Source organism: Rhinolophus ferrumequinum, chromosome 4 (assembly GCF_004115265.2).
Source record: "Rhinolophus ferrumequinum isolate MPI-CBG mRhiFer1 chromosome 4, mRhiFer1_v1.p, whole genome shotgun sequence".
NCBI classification, from domain to species: domain Eukaryota; kingdom Metazoa; phylum Chordata; class Mammalia; order Chiroptera; family Rhinolophidae; genus Rhinolophus; species Rhinolophus ferrumequinum.
This window is the reverse complement of record NC_046287.1, coordinates 44,886,091-44,905,600: the sequence shown is the minus strand read 5'-3', so window position 1 is coordinate 44,905,600 and position 19,510 is coordinate 44,886,091. Positions and strand designations below refer to the sequence as shown.

The window sequence follows — 19,510 nt, the reverse complement described above, 5'->3', positions numbered from 1 at the left end:
ATCAGAAAAACTCAAATAATCATTTCTACTTTTTTTAGTTTAGAAAATTACGCAGTTTTTTCATGCATTAAAATTACATGACATATTAAATAAAGAAAACATAGCACATTTAATTGAAAAATTAAGCATTAGAACATTTTATTTGAGGTATCTTAATGTGTTACTAACAAATATTTTAGATAACGTCTAGCCTCAACACACTAACCAAGACATTATATATTAACTATACATTTCTTAATGTTATTGTAAATGTCTCGAGGGCAAGAAGAATCTTTTTTTATCTTTGTGACAGTTTCTCCAGCACCTATCACAAGAACTACCAAGAGTCTACATAACAAATAATTCCCTGGGAGGACTCTGTGTCTTCATGCAGTAATGGTCTATAATGGCCATTTTCAGGATAATCAAGAAACCCCAAGAAAACAAGATTTAGAAAATTAATGAATAAGGAAGCATATGGTAAAAACAACCTTGCATGTAGTTATATCTTTTCATAACACAGCAAGGAAGAAGTCAATGCTGTTTTAAACTGATATTCACAACCTGTTAACCTCACTGTTGTCATTCTGGGAGGATCAAGGAAAGTGATTCATTAAAACACTCTAAAGACTTCAATTGCACACATTCTCTCCTGTTATCTTTTTTTTCCCCCCAAAGTGCCAAAACTAACAACTGTCTGACCTTTAAATACCTCATACAGTTAACAGCTGCTCAGTGAGGAATATGACCTGAGGTTCTATAAAGTAAACAGTAATAGACCAGGACTCCATTTCTTTTCACCTGAATTTGAGAGTATTAGCTCACTTGTTAAACTCTTATCATAAATACCTTACAAATGCTGAGTTATTGGGCTTTATTTTCTTGTTGTGGGGATAACATTTTTCTAGAAATTCTCTATTGGAGGTGGAAGAGAACTATGGCTCTTCCATCCACTGCTCAGTGCTAAAGAGTTGCTGGAATGATCAGTCTGAACTGAGGCTGCAAGGGCGAGGGGCTCCATCAATTCATCAGGCGCAGTCCACTGGTTTCTTTCGAAAGGATTTATCATGGCCTAATGCAGGGGGCAGTGGGCGCCCCACCCAGGGACCCCTCTCGAGTTCCCGAAAAAGTCAGGACACAGCTTCGCTGCAGAGACTGGGTGACCTGGGTCTGAATGGCATTTTTTTACTCTGGGGACAGGAACGGAGGAGGTGATGACCTGGGTGGTGTGACCAGCTATGAATTGCTGCCTGTGATTTGCTTTCATGAGAAGAGAGCATCATACGCAGGAGGAAATTTAAAAGTGTTATTATTGCAATGCTCTAAATTTACTTTTATGTATTTTTTAAAACTCTAGTTTGAAATTCTTTAATTTCCAGCTTACAGAAAAATGTCAATAATAGTACCAAGATCCCTGATTACTCTTCATCCAGACTAAGCAAATGTTGTTTTGCCACAGTTGCTTTTTCTCTTTCATTCTCTCTGTTTATACACACACACACTCTCACACTGATGTTTCTTGAGCCATCTGAGATTAAGTGGCATACATCATGTGTGTATTTTGTTTTCTAAGAACAAGGACAGTTTTTCCTATCCACAGTCAGTACAGATACCAAATCTAGAAACTTGACGTTAATAGAAAACAATAAACTAACCTATAGTCCAATTTCATCAACTAACTCTAAAATGTCCTTCGCCAAAAACAAACATGTATCCAGTACAGGATGCATTCCAGGGGCACCTATGACGTTTAGCTGGCACGCCTCCCGGAGTCTCCTTCAACCAGGAGCAGTCTGGGACATCAGTACTGCTGGAGCACACTGGGCAGGTCAGGTATTTTACAGAATGTCCTTCAAACTGGGATTGGCTGCTTTTCCTTTATGAGCAAACTTACGCATTTCTGCTGGTAACACATGACTGATTTGTCCTTTTCAGGGCAAGCCCACAGTGGTCTTTGTTCCCATTATGGTAAAGTAACCTCTAAAAACTTGGTGAAGCTCGTGTCCGATTTCTCTATATAATTACTAGGTTCCTTTTGTAATAAGTAACTTGCAGGTAGAGACTTTGAGATTATATAGACTGTTCTTCATATAATGATGACTTTTCCCTGAATTTTTATTCTGGTAGTTGAAAACCTTGAATTTCCTATACCATCCTTCTTTCTACATTACTTTCCATTCTATTGAAAGGGAAAGCATTTTCCTTACCCTTGAGGATATATGTATATAAATATTTGTCTATTAATATAAGCATGAACTCATGCATTCTCTCCCACCCCCATGGATTACATTACAGTACTGTCCTTATTTATGTTGATGCTCAAGTCTGATGTTTCTGATATAGCCAGTGGGACTGCCCAAGCTGGCTCCAGCATCGTTGTAGCATGGCCCTCAGTGATGGAGCACTTCCTTAATTCCTTGCATACAGTGGTTGGCCCTGGGTCACCTTGTGCCTTCTTTATCCTGGGCCTGGGACCCACCACTTCTCTAAAAAGGCTGGTTATGATTAGTGGGCAACAGTATTTAGGAACTAGATCTGGGCAGTAAGTTGCTCAGTGCTCCTGCAATGCGTCTGATTCCTTTTGGTCGACAGAGCTAAGATACACGTACACACACACTTATTAAATTGAGAGTTTATGATGATATCTCTAATTCCTATCCAACCACACAGGGTTCTTCCTTGCCCTCCCCTATTCTGTAGTTTTATTTTCCTTCAACAGTAAGATCAACCTATTTCCTCATTTGCTCAAATCTATAATACATACAATATAATTTCAGAACTGCTGTACGTATGCCACTATGAAAAATAAACCTACGAAGAGTTTAAGATTTCTTTGCAGGTTTTTTCTTTAGTCAGTGGGCATATTATGTTAAAAAATTACTGAAATTAAGTTGCCCCCCCATGATTATATTATTCATTTAAAACACAGTTGGATCATTCATTTCTGTTTCTTTTTACTTTTAAGCTTGTTCCTATCAATTTACTTTTCAAATATATAAAACATTAACTTGATTCCTAAAGTTAAAACCATAAAAAGGTATACTCAGGAAAGCACCCCTTTCTCCCCATCCAGCCGCCTCCTTCTCTCCCACCCCTTGTAGGGAACCAACTTCAATCGTTTCTTACAGTTTTAAAATAAGTGGTCACAATATATTTGCTTTCATACCATGCTTTCCTCAGAGGACCCACTCATAGGACCCACAGTAGCCAATAAAGGCCCCAAATGTCTATCACTGCTACAGGTGGCAGTTTAAATGCTATCAAAACCTTTGTATTTATGTGCAAAATTTCTTTCAAGTCTTGTTCACCCAAACTGCTTGAAGTCTGAAGCACTGGTTTAGGATAAGTACCAGGTGTTACTGATTACCTGTTCCTCAGAAACCTCCAGAGCAGGGGATGCTTGCTGTTCAGACCGTCGGCCATCCTGATAGTTTATATTTTGTCTCTGACGTAAAGGAGGGAAAAGACGATTCCAATTGATCATTCCTCCCTAAAAAGAGATCAATACACACTGATCAGACACAGAAAGGGCAGAACCATCATAATGCTTGGGAGAGCTTTCTCTTGCAAGGCAGTCACATTGACAGACTGAGAAAGAAAATGTCGTATTGATCTGCTGTATGCAAGCAATCCCACCATCCTTCAATCAATAGGAGAAAATCAGCTCCGGCAGTAGGCGGACAGAGAGAAGAGAAGGTAGTGGGTATTGTCAAAGTAACTCATTCAGTTTGGCTCTGCAGACGTTCCTAACCTCAGCCCCACTGTGTCCCCACGGACACTGTCCCATCTCTGCTGACCCTACAGCACTCAGGGCTTTGATGGGTGTTACAGGAAGGATGACATGGAGAGGAGGCCAATTTACTCCACAGATTAAAGACTTCAATGTGGAAAGCTAACCTGTTAAACATTTTAGAAGAAATAAGAGAATATTCTTTATGTCACTGGGATAGGAAAGGATTTCTAAAACAAAAATAAACCATAAGTAAAGAGATGGCTAAAAATTATTACAAGTAAGAACTTTTGTATGACTAAAAAAAATAAACAAGTTAGAAGACAAAGTACAGATTATGAGAAAATGTTTGCAACACATAACTGACAAGGAAAAATATCTTCAATATATAAAGAACACTTATAAATCAATAAGAAAAAATGATTCAAGAGAAAAGTGGGTAATACATATGAACAGACAATTTATAGAAAGAGAAACCTTGAGTCAAAACATGGAGGAAAAGATATCCAACCTCACTGATAGTAGGAAATACAAGTTAAAACAGCAATATGTTATTTCATACCTACAAGACTGGCAAAAATAAAAAGTCTAACAATAGCAAGTATGGGATGATGTGAAGGAAATGGAACTCTGTATTTTGTTGATGGGAGTATAAATTGGCATAAATATTTTGAACAACAATGTGTCAAGATCTGAGTAAACTGAGGCTGTTGTATGAGCCAGCAATTTCATCTCCAGGTAGCTACGAGTGCCTAATAGTGCATTTATGAAGATGTTCTGTGAAACACTGATTATAATATTAAGTAAGAAAATGTAAAAAATTGAACCATCCCTAAGTAGGGAAACAAATAAATGGTTCTATTATATAAATGATTATTATATGAACAGCCAGAATCTAGATGTTTGTGAATAAATCTCAAAAATACAATGCCGAATGAAGAAAAAAAGTTGTATAAAAATATGTATATAAAATACCATTTATGTAAATTTTAAACATACTCAGAACAGCAGTGTACTATTTAAACGATTTTATGGATATACACTAGTTGTGATATCCCAGGGGATATTTGGAATATTTGGAGGCATTTTTGGTTGTCTTGTGGGGGTCTGGGAGTGGGGGACAGGAAGTGGTGCTGCTGGCATCTAGTGAGTAGAGGCCAGGGAAGCTGCTAAACATCCTGTGATGTACAGGACAAACCTTACAACAAAGAATGGCCCAGACCAAAATGTCCACAGTGTCTCGGTTGAGACACCATGATATATACGCACGTGGTAAGATGCAAAGATGCACAGGCATTAGGCATGACACACCAGGACAGTGGGAAGGGGAATGAACCTTTGAATCTGTAACATTTTATTTCTTCAAAGGGAGTGAGAGTGAAAGAGTAGGCAAAACAAAACCAATTTCTCTACTCCTGTGATAGTAAAAAAGTGCTTAAAAAGCAGAAAGTAACAGAAGCTCTAGGTTCTAAGATGTTTTGACACTAATCTGCTCTTTACGCAGGGTTAAATATGAGCCTCTACAAACAGGAAACGTTTCCTTCACTTTGTCTTCTTCAAAAGCAGTAACCACATATTTAAAAGAGGAAAAAGGAAACAGCAATATCTGTTATTAGTTGGTAGAGGAGATTTTCAAATGAAGCAATCTGCGTTTCAACAAGTTTTTCAGGTGATTCTGATTCTTACCCGAGTTAGAGAACCATGACTTTATGCTACTTTTGCATATGTTTAAAATAATTATAATGAGAAATTAAAAAAATTAAGAGGCCATCCAAAATGGGTGTCGGTCTAATCCTCCGGGGGGGTAAAAAAAAAGAAATTTCTTGTGAAAATAAATGAACGGCTAAGTTCCCAACTGAGAGCAGTAAACGTTAGTAACAGTTTATCAAATGGAAGTTCCATAGCATAGAACTCCACCTCTGAAGGCTTTGGCAGGTTTTGGAATGGGAGGGTCAGGCAGTGTCTGTACTAAGATGTGCCTACACTGCGAAGCTGGGGCAGAAGAGCCCTTTATTAGCTTTTGGGGGGCTCGCAGTTCCCACAGGAGGGTGGGAGCTAGGCACAGGGTCTAGTCTTGCTCACTTGGGGCTCATGGTCTCCTGAGGGGAAGGCAAGACATACAGAAATGGAACAATCAGAACACAGCAAGGTGGTATATAATGAAGAAAGAAGCTGTGTGGCCTCAGGCAAAGGGCCAGACACCTTCAGAGTGGGCACTGACCAACCGCAGTCAAAACACAGGGGTAAAGCTGTGAAGAGGATGGGCACTTAGCTGAATTTTAGAGGATGAGGATGATTTCAACAATGGAGAGGAGAACCAGGCATTTCTGTCAACCTGTTCAAAGACAGGGGACCGAGAATGGGTCTATCCCTACTTAAAGGGTCAAAGCAATGCTAAGGAGTAATGAAAGAGGAACAAAAAGGTAGAGGAAGCAGAATGACAGAGCAGTCTCTAGAGCCAGAATACCTGGGTTCGAATCCCAGCTCTGCCACTTCCTGTGTGACCTTAGTTTTTTTTGTTTTTGCTGGTTTGAGTTTTTTATTTGTAGGCCTTAGTTTTTAAAAAAACTTTTCTGAGCCTCTGTAAGATGGGAATAATAACTATACTCACCTCATAAGGGTATTATGAGAAATGAATGAGTTAATACAGGCAAAGCATTTAAAACAGAGCCTGAAGACTTCTAAAAGACTTCTATTTTACATTAGCTATTATATTATTACTATCTAATGCAATTAGCTTTCTGGGGGCTCGCAGTTCCCACAGGAGGGTGGGAGCTAGGCACAGGGTCGAGTCTTGCTCACTTGGGGCTCATGGTCTCCTGAGGGGAAGGCAAGACAGTTTTATTTCTTGTCTTCCCAACTCGACTACAGGACCCTGGAGAGCTGCAAAGGGGGTAAAATCTGTATATACTCCCCAGGTGGCCAGTGCAGCTCTAAGCTCAGTGCAGCCTGAGCTGATCCCCCAGCCAAAGAGGTGTTCCGTCGGAGAGCGAAATGGAGAACAATTACGGAGTGGGTATTATGGATATAATGGTTTAGAACAATCAAAATTTTTTCCAAAAGCATCCTTATCTTATCTTAAAAAGGTTAGTCACTGGGGAAAAAATCATCTTTTATTCTCAGTCTTTGGTGATCCGAAAGCCGTTTTTGAAGGCTAAGGCAGGCAGGCAGGGCCACCTCCACTGTATCGTCTGTGGCTGGCTGCGGACCATGTCGGGAAGATTCTGGGGGAGGGTGTGGGTTCATCAGTAATGAGTGATGTGACTGTTCAGTGAGACCTGCCTCGGCACAGAGGAGTTGAGACGGCACCTATGTAACGAATTACTAACTGTGCTACAGACCACAGTTTTCCAATGTTCTTCACATCATGGCACACACAAAAATAGACATATTTGCATAACACACAGGACAGTCAAAGCTGTTTGCAACTAGCCTGGCAGCTTCAGGCCCTTCCCAGCTGCCCCAAGGGCTGAGGGGATCAATATCGCAGCCCACCTGTGACCATGACACAGTGGCTGGGAAGTCCTACCCAGACCCTGAGGAAAGACCTATTCCTTTCATGTGAGCAGTTTACAATGGGGATGACCCACTGTGCCGTCCACTACAGAAGCCAGACCGCCAGGCTCCAGGCTCCGTTAATTATAACTCCTAAGTATCTTTGGAATCCATCCATTTCTTTCTACCCTCTCTCTCACTGCCCTATTTTAGATTACCATCAAGGGTGGGGTGGCTTCAGAGAGGTTTTCCTAAGATACGAATCTTACCATGTTACTCCTGTACTTAAAACCCTATAATGGCTCCCCACTGCCTTTTTATTAATCTTAAAATATTTATTAATTCATTAATAGCAATCACAAATTCATTACTTGCTAACAGTGCTTTTCAAAACAGAAAAAGAATTAATGAGAAGAATGTCATTGTTTTCAATTTTTGCCAATCTTTTTTAATGTCTGACTTAATAGAAGATAGTTGGATTCTCACATTTGCTTCTGCATTCAGTTCTGTTAGATGTCACTTTGGCTTTTGAGGTACATAAAAAAATTTAGTGACACACAGACACATAGTTAGGAAAAAAAGTAGAGTACAGCAAGAACCTTTCTTTTCAGGTTACTGCAGATACTCTCCTTTGATACCACGCAAGTTCCCACTGCTTTAAAGGTACAATCTGAATTTCATACTATGGCTTGCCAGCCTCCTGTTTACCACACTAATGGTCTTTCTCACCACTCCCCCTCACACTCTAGACTCCTTTCTGGGAGCCTTCTCTCATCCCCCACCTCTGGGGTTTGATACTCCTCTTCTGTGCTCTCGTATCTCGCTGTATGTCTCCACGGACAGCACTTAGTACACTACACTTCGATTATGTGTTGCCTGGTTCGAATGCCACAGCGAGCTATAAGCTCCACATGGGCCAAGACTATCCAGCTTGCCCATTTGTAGACTTAGCTTCATGTGGCACCTGGCATATATAAGTACTTAAGAAATATCGCTGAATGAATCAATGAAAGGACAAATACACAGTAAAGCATAATGCTGAGTTAAGTTTTATGGAATTTTCTTCAGCAAGGGCCTCATAATTAGTTGAAACACAGGGACCTACATGGTAGGTTAATAATGAATGTCCGGATGGAGGGAGCTAAAGCAAGGAGGCTGACAGAACAAAGCACATGGCTGACACATTTTGTAAGGACAGGAAGCACCATCTCCCTCTAACACAGGAACCAGCAGGTATGAGATCCACTGCTGGGAGACTAGTTGGTGCCAATGAAACTACGAACGGCAACTCATCATATAAGAGGGTATTTGTAATTCACTGTACTGCTTCCAAGTGGTCTTGGGAAGCTGCAGATTTCAATGCGCATACGAATATGCATCGCTTCATTCATTCATCTTCCATGTGCAGTGCACTGTACTGGGGCCAGGTAAAAACGGCTGCGACGTGCACAGAAATGACTAATATCCTAGAGCCCTGAAAAAACTCAGCTGAGTTCACAGAACAAAGGTACATGAGAAACTACATAAAAGGCACTGAGATTGCATGTCATTAAGGACTAAGTGAGAGGTCTCTTATTAGACTTAGAACTAATAATAAGCACTACAATACAGAGAAAAGAAATATTACTAGAGGTTGCTGTCATCAGCGATCATAACTTCATGGCAAAACTGGAAACAAAATAAAAACAAAACAAACCCTTACTCTACTGCCACACACACAAACTAGCAATACATTCATTTAGCACTTGGATAAAAGGGAGGGACAATTGTGAGGCTCAGAATAAATCCTATTACATATTTGGAAAACAACTCATTGGTAATGCCTTGAAAATAGGAAGAAGAGAAGCATTCAGGAACCTGGATTTAGCCATGTCACGTGAGGGGCCACACCCTAACATTTGAACAGTGTCATAAAAACAGTATATTACAACATCTTTTAGGCTGCTTAGCAGCAAGCAGCCTCAGCAGGACTTCAACAAAATGCCAGGCTAGTTTTACAGCTCTGTTTCATTTTTTCTTTGTGGTTTACCTGACTGACCAGTTTTGGGAGCTCAGATACTTTATATCAAGCATTTTTTCTCAGCAAAACAGAAAGCAGTTTCCATAGTAGTAAGATCAGGAGATAAAATACATGATTTTGCTTAGGTTTTAGAGCCTTTGGCTCGGGAGATAAAAGTTTCTGATGGCACTGGGGCTGTTTGCCACGTCTCTTCTTCCTCTTTCTTGCTCTGGTCATCTAGAGTCCCAGAGGCGGTGGCCTTGCCGGTCCATTCCGTCCGTGGGTTGGGTGCTAGTGTGGGGACTGAAGTGGGGTGGCACTGAGGAGCGGGGCGGTGAGGAGGCGTCCAGAGAAGCCACTACCAGGCTGCTAAGGGAATCCAACAGCCCAGGAAGCAACTCAACAGCTCGACTACTGCTGTCCCCACAGGAACACTTCAACTAGGGTGCGAGGTAACAGCCATGCGTCTCGAGTCTTGTGTTTTGAGTGGTGACTTTTCTCTTGAGAGGCCCAAGACTCCTACCAGAGCTGATCTGACTTCTCCTGAGATAATTTTAACAACAGGCTAAATTAGTTTCAACTTTAGCTGCAAACTCAAGAGAACCATGTATTTTCCCTGTTTCAACAAAGAGCCTGGTAAATTCCTGTTGGGGGTGTCACGGTGGAACAGGGGGAAAGACTGTAAAATGAACTGTAGGATTCAAATTTGGCTTCACTATTCACCCTGGCGCTTGGCTCTGGGTGAACGGTTTCGGCTCCCTGCCCTTTGGGGGTGATGACAAAGCGTGGTATCAGGAATGTCACGCTGAGCCATATGGAGAATGCTCAAATCTGTCATTACGAAAGCCTGGCTGACGAAACACTCTCTTCTCATGGTGACGCTTTCATCCAAGAAGAGTCATGATCAAAGACGTCCTCGCCTTTTTAGGAGGTTTGTTTTTGATTCTGGTAGAGAATGGAAACACTCAACCTTTCTGTGAGAAGGAGGTGGAAGTAAGGGGTGGTGGGGGAGACTGCGGATTCCTCACAGACCCAGCCTCCAGGCGGCGAATCTGGCCCAGAGAGATGACACCTATCTCTCGTTTTAAGGCTGTTTCACTATCTTAATTTCATTTACATGCTCATGAACGCTGAACACAAGTTATGGTAAGGACTGCACAGGACAAGAACGCCAATATGGTTTCCTTGAAAATGTGAATGGAAGAGCATCTTTCAGCATGGGGATTACTGATTTCTACATGTTATCTTTTGTTTCCCCCTTTCTTTGTCTGCCAACGTTTTGGTCATGGTTTCCCCTCCTTAACTTTTAGCTCTACACAAAAATTATTAAAGTCAAAATTAAAATGAATTCTGGTACTTGTTACCAGGATGTGTTCTGGTTGAAGAAGAGGTGAAACTCGTTATTAAAAATGAGACTGGGGATTACTCAAGATTTCCCCTCCCTTTTTACATCTCCACCCCTCCAGTCACCCATTTGCACATCTTCAGGGATCGTCTCTCATTCCCTCACTCGTCCTTCAACAGCACTATGCCGGGGCAGACTGCAACTTTCCCACCTAATGTTAGGTCATCACTGCCTGAACGACTGGGGAATCTTCTGGACTCAGCTCATCAAATCCAACCTTGGTTCATCAAATCCAACCGGTTCATCAAATCCAACCGATCCTGAAAGGCCACAGACTTTTCCTTTGAAGGGGAGCTGTCACTGTTTAAGTCCTTGTCCCACACTGAGATTAAGCCAGCAGCCTCTTAGATGACACCACTGACACTAACAGTGCCCGAATCCAATCTGCACACTACTGCCGGTGAGTCTGCATTACAAGCCCTCTCACAAAGCCACGGCCTCCATTGAAAATTGTACTGCATCATACGTATCTATTCTGTCCATTTTGAAGGTCCTCTAAAACCAGCTCCATCCTAAATTATTTCTTACTTCTTCCCTGCATGTCCCTTCCACTCATGGTCCCTCAACTATGTCTGTTCAAATGGTGTCTGTCATGTAAAATACCCTCCCCTGGTCCCTCTCACCACCCTTCCCCCTGCCAGTTTGTACAGGACCCAGTTCTGGTTTTATGCCTGTAATTGGCTTCTTTTGACAATCCAAGTCCTTGCTGCTCTCCCCACTTTGCAGAACTTCCACAGAACTCAGTCAAGCTGTCAATCTTAGAGAATATAACACTGAGTCCAGGTTGCCTCATCTGTAAAATGGAAAGCTGGACTAGATGATCCTTAAACTATGAGTTACCTCTTTCTAATCGGTATATTAAAGATTATCTGAAGCCAAGCAGTTCTCTCAAAAAGAGGTCTTCACTGTTCCAGCAGGACCCTTCCGGCCACCTGCCAGAGCTGCTGCAGCAGGGACCCCTAGGCAGACACCGGTCTAGAGAACCTCCATTTTGGGCACTTCTGTACTACTCAGGAGTGCTACCTCCAGTATCAAGGATCTCTAATGAGCCCTGGCCTCCTCGAGCAGTCGCCCTACCAGAACTACAGCAGTAGAGAGTTTATAAATTAGGAACTTCTCCGATCCGGAGAAGTAAGGTGCTGCGCAAGGGCCTCGCTCAGCCCGAAGCCCATGCTCTGAACCAGACTATGCCTACGCCTTCAGCTCCATCACTCGGGCATCCAGGTTCAACATGCATGCACACATCATTATCACTTAAAAAGTTATGATTTTTAAAAATCTCAGTATTGCTACTCAGTGCTCTTATCTGGGACAGGAGGTCATGACTCACTACTCTGGAAATTCCTGGGCTCCTGCTGCTTTATTTACAAAACCACATCTGTCACCCCTAGCTAGCATCAGGCTGCAGGGTCTGAACCTGGGATTGGTTCCACGAAATTCAAGGCTTCTCAAGACGATCAGGACTTTTCCTGAGAAACTCGCAGGTACCCCAGTGGTTTGTCCTGTCTAGAATTGTTTTCTGGTTTTGAAAACCCATAGGGATGGCTTTTTTTGGGGGGAGGAAAACTCATAAAATGATTATGAGGACAATTTTTCTAATATACCCCTGTTTAGCATTATATCTGCTGTAGGGTAGGGTACCTCTCTAAATTCATTCATGGTTTGGAAAAGTGATTAATAAATGATAAAAGAAAAAAATAAGAAAAGGATTAGGATTGCTTATAACTTCTCATCTCTCCAAAATACTGAGTATGTCATCATCATTTACTGAGCATGTTTTCTTAAATACCATGAGACTGTGCCACGCTCTTCTTTCTCATGAAGATACCAAGGTAGAATGGAAAATAGAAATGATTTTCTCGAGGTCACTTAATGAGTCAGTCTTGGAAAAGGATAAGAATTTAGATCGATCCTTTCTGTTCTGAATTTTGTCAAAAACGTTGGTATGATCAACTACAAGAGCACCAAAAGCATAACCATAGTTTCTGCAAGGAGGTACAGATTGAGATAAACAGCCTACCTTTAATTTCACTTGAAAATGGAGTTCTTGCACCTAATTTTCATTTAGTTTGCAGATTTTTATCAACCAAGCACTAGTAATTTATTCCACACTTGATACTACACACTTTATACTCTTAAAAGAAAAAAGTCATAAAAGAACTAGCTCTAACTGATTAGATTGCTTTGTTGACAAGGCAGCACAGCAACTTGACAAGAACAGTTTTTAAAAGAAATTGCACCAAAAAGTGAAAGAGTGAAACTAAAAAGAAAAAGTGCTGAGAAGTGTTCAACATGCTCGCGTGCTGTCTTTAAGGTTGCTTGGGTTAATCTAGGCTGAGAACTTGCTCCCTTTGGATTCAAGGTGGACTCTTTTGCTACACAGACACACACACACACACACACACACACACACACATACATGTATATCGTTTTCAGGCTCCACTCAGAATGCATTTCACTTCCCCCAGACACTACTTCTTGACCTTCAGTGGCTGGGCTAGGAGTTTCTTCTAGAAGACCCCTCATGACATTTTATTGTAATTGGCTGGTTTTTTTTTACTCTCAGCTCAGGGAGAGGAAGGGTCATGCTGTCTTGTTCATTGTGGTACTCCCCAGAACCTGGCCAAACATTAAATATATTTTGTGGAAAGGATGTGAATGGAAATTATATATTGGTGAGAGATGCCAAAAGGTGAGTAAGAAGCTTACCCAGAGAATGAGCCAGATGAAGGGGCCAATGATAGAAACTGGTTCGATGGGATGGCACGTGTCAGCATGAAGGTCTAGCAGGTGGGGCTCACTATGTAAACACATGAGGGATAATCATGCATGGACCTCAAAAACATGAGGCTAAGTGAAAGAAGCCAGTCACAAGGAACCAGACAACGTATGGTTCCATTTATATGAAGTGTCCAGAATAGGCAAATCTATGGAACAGAAAACAGATTAGTGGTTGCCGAGGGCTACAGAGTTGGGAGGACTGGGGAGTGATCGCTAATGGGTACAGTTTCATTTTTGGTAATAAAAATGTTCTAAAATTACATATGGTGATGGTTGTACAACTTTGTGTCTCTACTAAGAATCACTGAATTGCATACTTTAAGTAGGTGAATATAGCTTGGTGAATTCTATCTCAATAAAGCTAGTAAAAAACCTTAAACATATATTGAGAACCTGAGAGCACTTTTAATACACTAAAAATACTTTACTAAATTAAAAATACTTGATTAATTATAGAAACTCTCACGATTGGCAAGGCAGATGTGACTCATAACAACGCATGTTAGATGTTACCTAACAACTGTTGCTGGGGTGGATAAAGAGAGAAACAATTTTCACAGCCACAAAACCTTACTAAGAGAGGGTGAGAGAATAAGCACAGCTAACTCAATTCCAGCAAACGCTGAGAAAACAACTGAAACGCATATGCGCATAACGGTGAGGCGCCGAAGGCATCCGCATCGCCCTTCCCTGCAGGTCTACCAGCCGGCTCAGTGATCATGAGCCTGGAAACACTGGGCAGCCCAATCAAGTGAAGAGGTCACGAAAAAATTAGCACCAAGTGACTTCACTGATTTGACAAAATTCCCACTTAGCTTCTACCAAGCCTGACGCATTCATAGTGGGCTTCACCTTAATTCTACTTCTAAAGTAAATGGAGATTTACTTTAGAGTGGAGCAGTAGAAATACCTTATGGGAAGTTTTATCACCAAGTTTATATTGTGGTATATACAGGAATACCTCGGGGATATTGCACCTTAATAAAGCGGGTATCACAATAAAGCGAGTCGTTCTCTTTTTGCTGGTGGAGGGTCTTGCCTTCAATTTGTAAAAAATGCAACATGAGTGAAGTGCAATAAAGCGAAGAGCAGTAAAACGAGGTGTGTCTGCAACATCACAATCATCATCAACCAACAGAAAAAATGGCGGTCGCACAAACGCAGATGACCAAAACTCAGAGAGAATTCAGGCCTCTTAATAAAGAGTTGTTCTGAAAGTGTCCTGCTACAAAATCTTCTAGAAGAGGGGACTGCAAAGAGTTTTTGTAAATGGTCAGATGTTAAATTTTTAGATTTTTGAGGACCAAGAGGCAAAATCAAAGATATTATGTAGGTACTTAAAGAACCACTGAAAATATAAAAGCCATTCTCCGCTTTGGGTTTGGCCCACAGGCCATAGTCTACTGACCCTTGTTCTAGAGGTGACAAGTCTGTAAGAGCAGGAACTATCAGGCGAGCTTCTAAATCAGGACTGTCTTAAGCTTACTGAGACCAGCACACAGATGCTCAGTGCTATCATAATAACTAATATTTGACAGGTCTTTCTGGTATATAAAGCAGGTTCCTGTAAATTACTTTATCCTCATGACAATCCTGTTAGATAGATTATATAAAGATTTCCCTGTCAACCCAAGGTTGATCCCTTAACTGAGAATTCCTTGCTCTTTTCATTTCTATCCTGCTGCTTTTCTATTGTGAGCATATGGCTTCTTCCATTGTGACTAGCAAAAGAAGGGAAATACGTGCTGAGAAGTTGTGGAGACTCATGCAGCAACCCCACTGTTCAGATGTTCATTATTATAGGTGATTTCAATGACTGCTCTGGAGATCTGAAAACACAGCGGCTCTGCAAAGCGTCACTGTGGCCATTTAGTATCATCCAGTGAGCAAACTCCACCTCACCGCCACGAATATCCTGAAAACACCGAGAGCCCTCATCATCTCCCAGTGGGTCTTCTTTCTCCAGTATCACCTTTTCAACTGATCGTTCATATTATGGCCTAAGTAATGTTTCTTAAAAACAAATCGAACTTACTCTCCTACTTAAAAGGTTTCAATGACTCACGACCTTTTGCAGGACAAAGGGAAAACAACTCTTAGAACCCCTATGTCCTGGCTTCAGCTTTCTCCCGAGCTTCATCTTTCATTGCCTCCTCCTTTGGGAAACCCTGTGCTTAGGCGAATATAATTACTTGTTCCCACAGCTGTGTGGAAGCCCTGTGCTTTTCCCACAAGGTTCCCTAGGCCTGAAATGCATATCTCAGTGTTGTCCTTTTTGAGATTCCCCTCAACCACACAGGGCTTTGCTGAGTCCCCCAGGGAGAACTGGGACTCTTGTTTTGCTGCATACAAACTCCAATAGAAACCTAGCACTTAGTATCGACTCCTCTATCTTCCCCTAGTGGGCTGCAAAGTTCTTGAAGGTCAGGGTAGTGTCACTCACTCTGTCAGGGCTGTGCACTGCAGCAGAACTAAAAGAGACATAAATAAGTAAAACACAGCTCCTGTCCTTCAAGAGCTCACACACCACTTGCTGAACAAATAAAACACAACCTGTGCAAAGTTATGTAATGGCCCCGGCAGTGGAAAAATAACCCACAGCTGCAAGTACCAAAATGACTCTGAGATGTCACCAACCATGGAGCCAGCAACTCCGTTCGGGGAAGAGGACTGAATCTGAGAGCCAGGAGCTGCTGAGAGTAAAGTGTATCTAACACGCCGCCCCGATATACATTTACAGAAAAATGCGAAAACTAAGGGTATGGAGGTAGGTGAGAAATAGAAGTAAGAAACTGCAGCATTATGTAGTAAACTCAGTTTTTCTTACTGAGAGTCCATGAGACAATTATCCAAGAGCTTCTGGGTAGTAGCTACTGAGGGGGTGTCCAGAAAGATCACATCACCGTGCTTGACGATGAACGTAAGGACCCTGTACTCCCACCCTGTCAGCATTCTGGTCACAAGCTCCAGATGAAGCAAGGTCGACAGAGCCGTCAGTCACACTGTTCACTGTCCTTCAGAGCCTTGGGATTTGGATATGCTATAGAGCATATTAAAATGTTGTCAGTAGTATAAACAACGTCATAGTTGACTTCAAAGAACACAGCTGTGACTGCCACAGTGCTGTCCAAGAAGGGGGCCAGCTGATCTGAAGAGAAGGGCACTCGTTCTGCTCCACTCCCATTCCACGCAGCACTGCTTAGTGTGTTGCGTTCCCACTGAAGCGCCTTTCAAAAGTAAACCAATTCTTGCTGAGTCTACACACTTTTTCCTGGTCGTTATCTATTATCTCATCTTGGCTTTCTTTGTAGGGAGGAGAAACGGCATCTGAATATGCTGAACGCCCACTCTCCCAGTCTTCCTGGAACATTCTACTCTCCAGGCTCCCTTGCTACTGAACGTTCCCGGTTTTCTCCTCACCTCCCCTGGCATTCCTTCTCTTCCTCCTCTTTGCAATCTCTAAACATGGGTCTCGGGCTGTCATTAATGGTTTGCTCCATACTTGTCCTCACAGAAGATACTGTAATACTTTCCAGCTTTGACTATTGACCTGGCGTCAGCACGTGAGGTAATTCTGTAAGTATTTATTGTACAAATATTTAGTCATTAATTCCCGAAATATGTGAGTTCCTACTATTTGCCAGGCATTGTTCACATACTGGAGAAACAAAAAAAAAAACAGGTCTCCACCCACCCCAAGGCACACTATTGGTGGAGACAGGGTGGTAAAGCAATAGTGAGGGGCAGGACAGGTGAGTGCCACGAAAGAGACACCCAGGGGCCATAGGAACAGAGAGACGATCAGCTCTGACTGGGAGGCTGGAAAAAGCTGCCCAGAGGACGGACATTAGAAAGGAATGCTAAAGAGTGAAGAGGAGTTAGGCAAGCAAAACCTGTGTGTGTGAAGGGATGGGAGGTGAGGGTGGGGAAGTTTGTTGTAGGCAGAGAAAAGCGCACATGTGAAGGCAAGAAGTGAGAAACAAGGAGGCTATGGCACATTGCAGATAGTACTTCATCACGGTTAGCCTGAGGGCTGCCCATGGGGACGGAGGAGGGGAGGTGGCTAAGAAGCAGAAAGGGGTCTTGTGTAATGAGTTGTAACTACCTTGAAAGCTACAGAGGGCTTCTGAAGGATTTTAGCAGAAGTGAAACAGCAGATTTGCGTTTTCACAGACACACTCTCCTTACTGGGAGGCAGCACAATGAAGGACTGAGGCAGAGGCTTTAAACACACCTGAGTCCCAGTCCTGCACCCCTATCAGCAGCTGTGTGTCCCTGGGCAAGATGGTACCCCCACGCCTCAGGGGACACGAAGGAAATAGCTGTCATCTCTCAAGGCTGATGTTGGGAATAAATCAGGAGGAATCTGAGTAAGCCTAGAATGAAAGACATACTGTGCTCTTCACTCTCCAGCAGACCAGTCAACGTAAGGTCTCTGGCAGGAGTCCAGGGGCCAGGATGCAGACCTCCTGGGCACAAGACCAACCTCGGAAAGTGGAGGAGCCTGCCAAGCAACGGGTAGAGCCACAGACCAAAGGACATCACAGTTGCCCAGCTGTGCCCAACATCCTCTCCAGGAGGGCAGGGATTTTGGTCTGTTTTATTCACTGATGTTTGGGCTGTGCAACCTGGTAGGTCCTATGGTTTTCAAAGCATCTGGTGGGGAAAGACCCTATGTGGAGTCCGCAGCAAGCCTAGGGCCCTGGAGCAAGGGTGTGCACACACAGCAAAGCACTGCTGCTGACCCCTGGGGATAGGAAGTGCCTGACCATGGATATGAAGCGAGCATGTGGTCAGAGGTGTGAGACCTGCCAAGTTCTAAGGTCAGGTGAACCCAAAGAAGTCCATCGTCCAATGGAAGTGGTATACCTGGGGTCACCATGAGCAGGGCCGGAGGGCACAGGTGAGCAGCAGCAGCAGGCCTGTCAGACCACTGTGTTGACAGGTGGTTAACACGTTAATCACGTTAACACGTTAATCACGTTTGTTACATCAAAACCTCTTCCCCATTTCACACCTCCTAACACACAGGGGTGGTCTCTCATGACCAAGTGACAGAGGAAGAAAATGGCCAAATTTGGTGCATAGATGGGTTGGCTCAGTACACAAGTGAAAGCTGAAAATGGACCGTGGCTGCACGACAGCTCTATTCTGGGGTGACCTTGAAAGATAGTGATGATGGGAAATCCTCCCAATGGACAGTGCATTTGCTGATCCACTTTGTGTGGAAAGAGAAGTAGTCTGAGGTAATAACACATACGGATTCACCGGACGTGGTGAATAACTTGGTTGGTTGGTCAGAGGACGGGAAGGTGGGGGATAAGGACGCCCGAGGAAGAGGCACGTAGGTATGGCTGAGGAATAGGCACGACGTGCGACAGCTCTGGTTTGCTGGTCAATGTCTACCGTGGACATCTACCACAGAACAGGGCGACAGGAAGGCTCAGCCAATGGACATCAGCCAGCCTCTACCACTGGCCACCCCAATGTGCGCACAGCAACAGAGCGGTGGTCACAGGGCTGCGGGCTATGCACAGGCCCCGCTCTCTAAGGCGAAGCTACCTACTGACAGCAAGAGACCACTGCTGAGCCCCGATACACCACCATCCTTCCAGGAGAACCCACAGTAACTTAGGGCCAGGCAGACTCTACTGGGCCCTTTTTGTTCTGGTAGAGGCAGTGTTATGGGCTGAAACACATCCCCCCCAAAATTCAGAGGTTGAAGTCCCTAACCCCCACTGTCACTGTATTTGGAAACAGAACCTTTGAAGAGATAATTACAGTTAAATGAGTTCATAAGGGTGGAGTCCGAATCCTATAGGACTGGCATCCTTATAAGAAGAGACACCAGGGGCGCGCGCTGAGAAAAGGCCACGTGAGGACACAGCAAGAAGGTGGTCGTCTGCGAGCCAAGCAGAAACTAACCCTGCCAGGACCTTGGCCTTGGACTGCTGGCCTCTAGAACGCTGGGGAAAAATGGTTTTCTGTTGTTTAGGCCACCCAGTCTGTGATTTGTTATGGCAACTGGAGTTGACTAATATAGGCAGTAATTCATTTTAACTGGAATTGATACTGAGGTTGTAAGTCTGTATGCCTTTTCTGTCGGCCAGCACTGCTCTCT

General features: G+C 43.0%; 1 protein-coding gene across 1 annotated transcript in view; it reads right to left on the bottom strand.

Annotated features, from left to right (window-relative positions):
* Nucleotides 1-19,510, bottom strand: part of UBAC2 (UBA domain containing 2) — a 156,515-nt gene that overhangs the window by 10,545 nt on the left and 126,460 nt on the right. Inside the window, exon 8 of the mRNA XM_033104386.1 lies at nt 3,347-3,469. Coding sequence (XP_032960277.1) covers nt 3,347-3,469 — 123 coding nt within the window. The remainder of the gene's footprint in view (nt 1-3,346; nt 3,470-19,510) is intronic.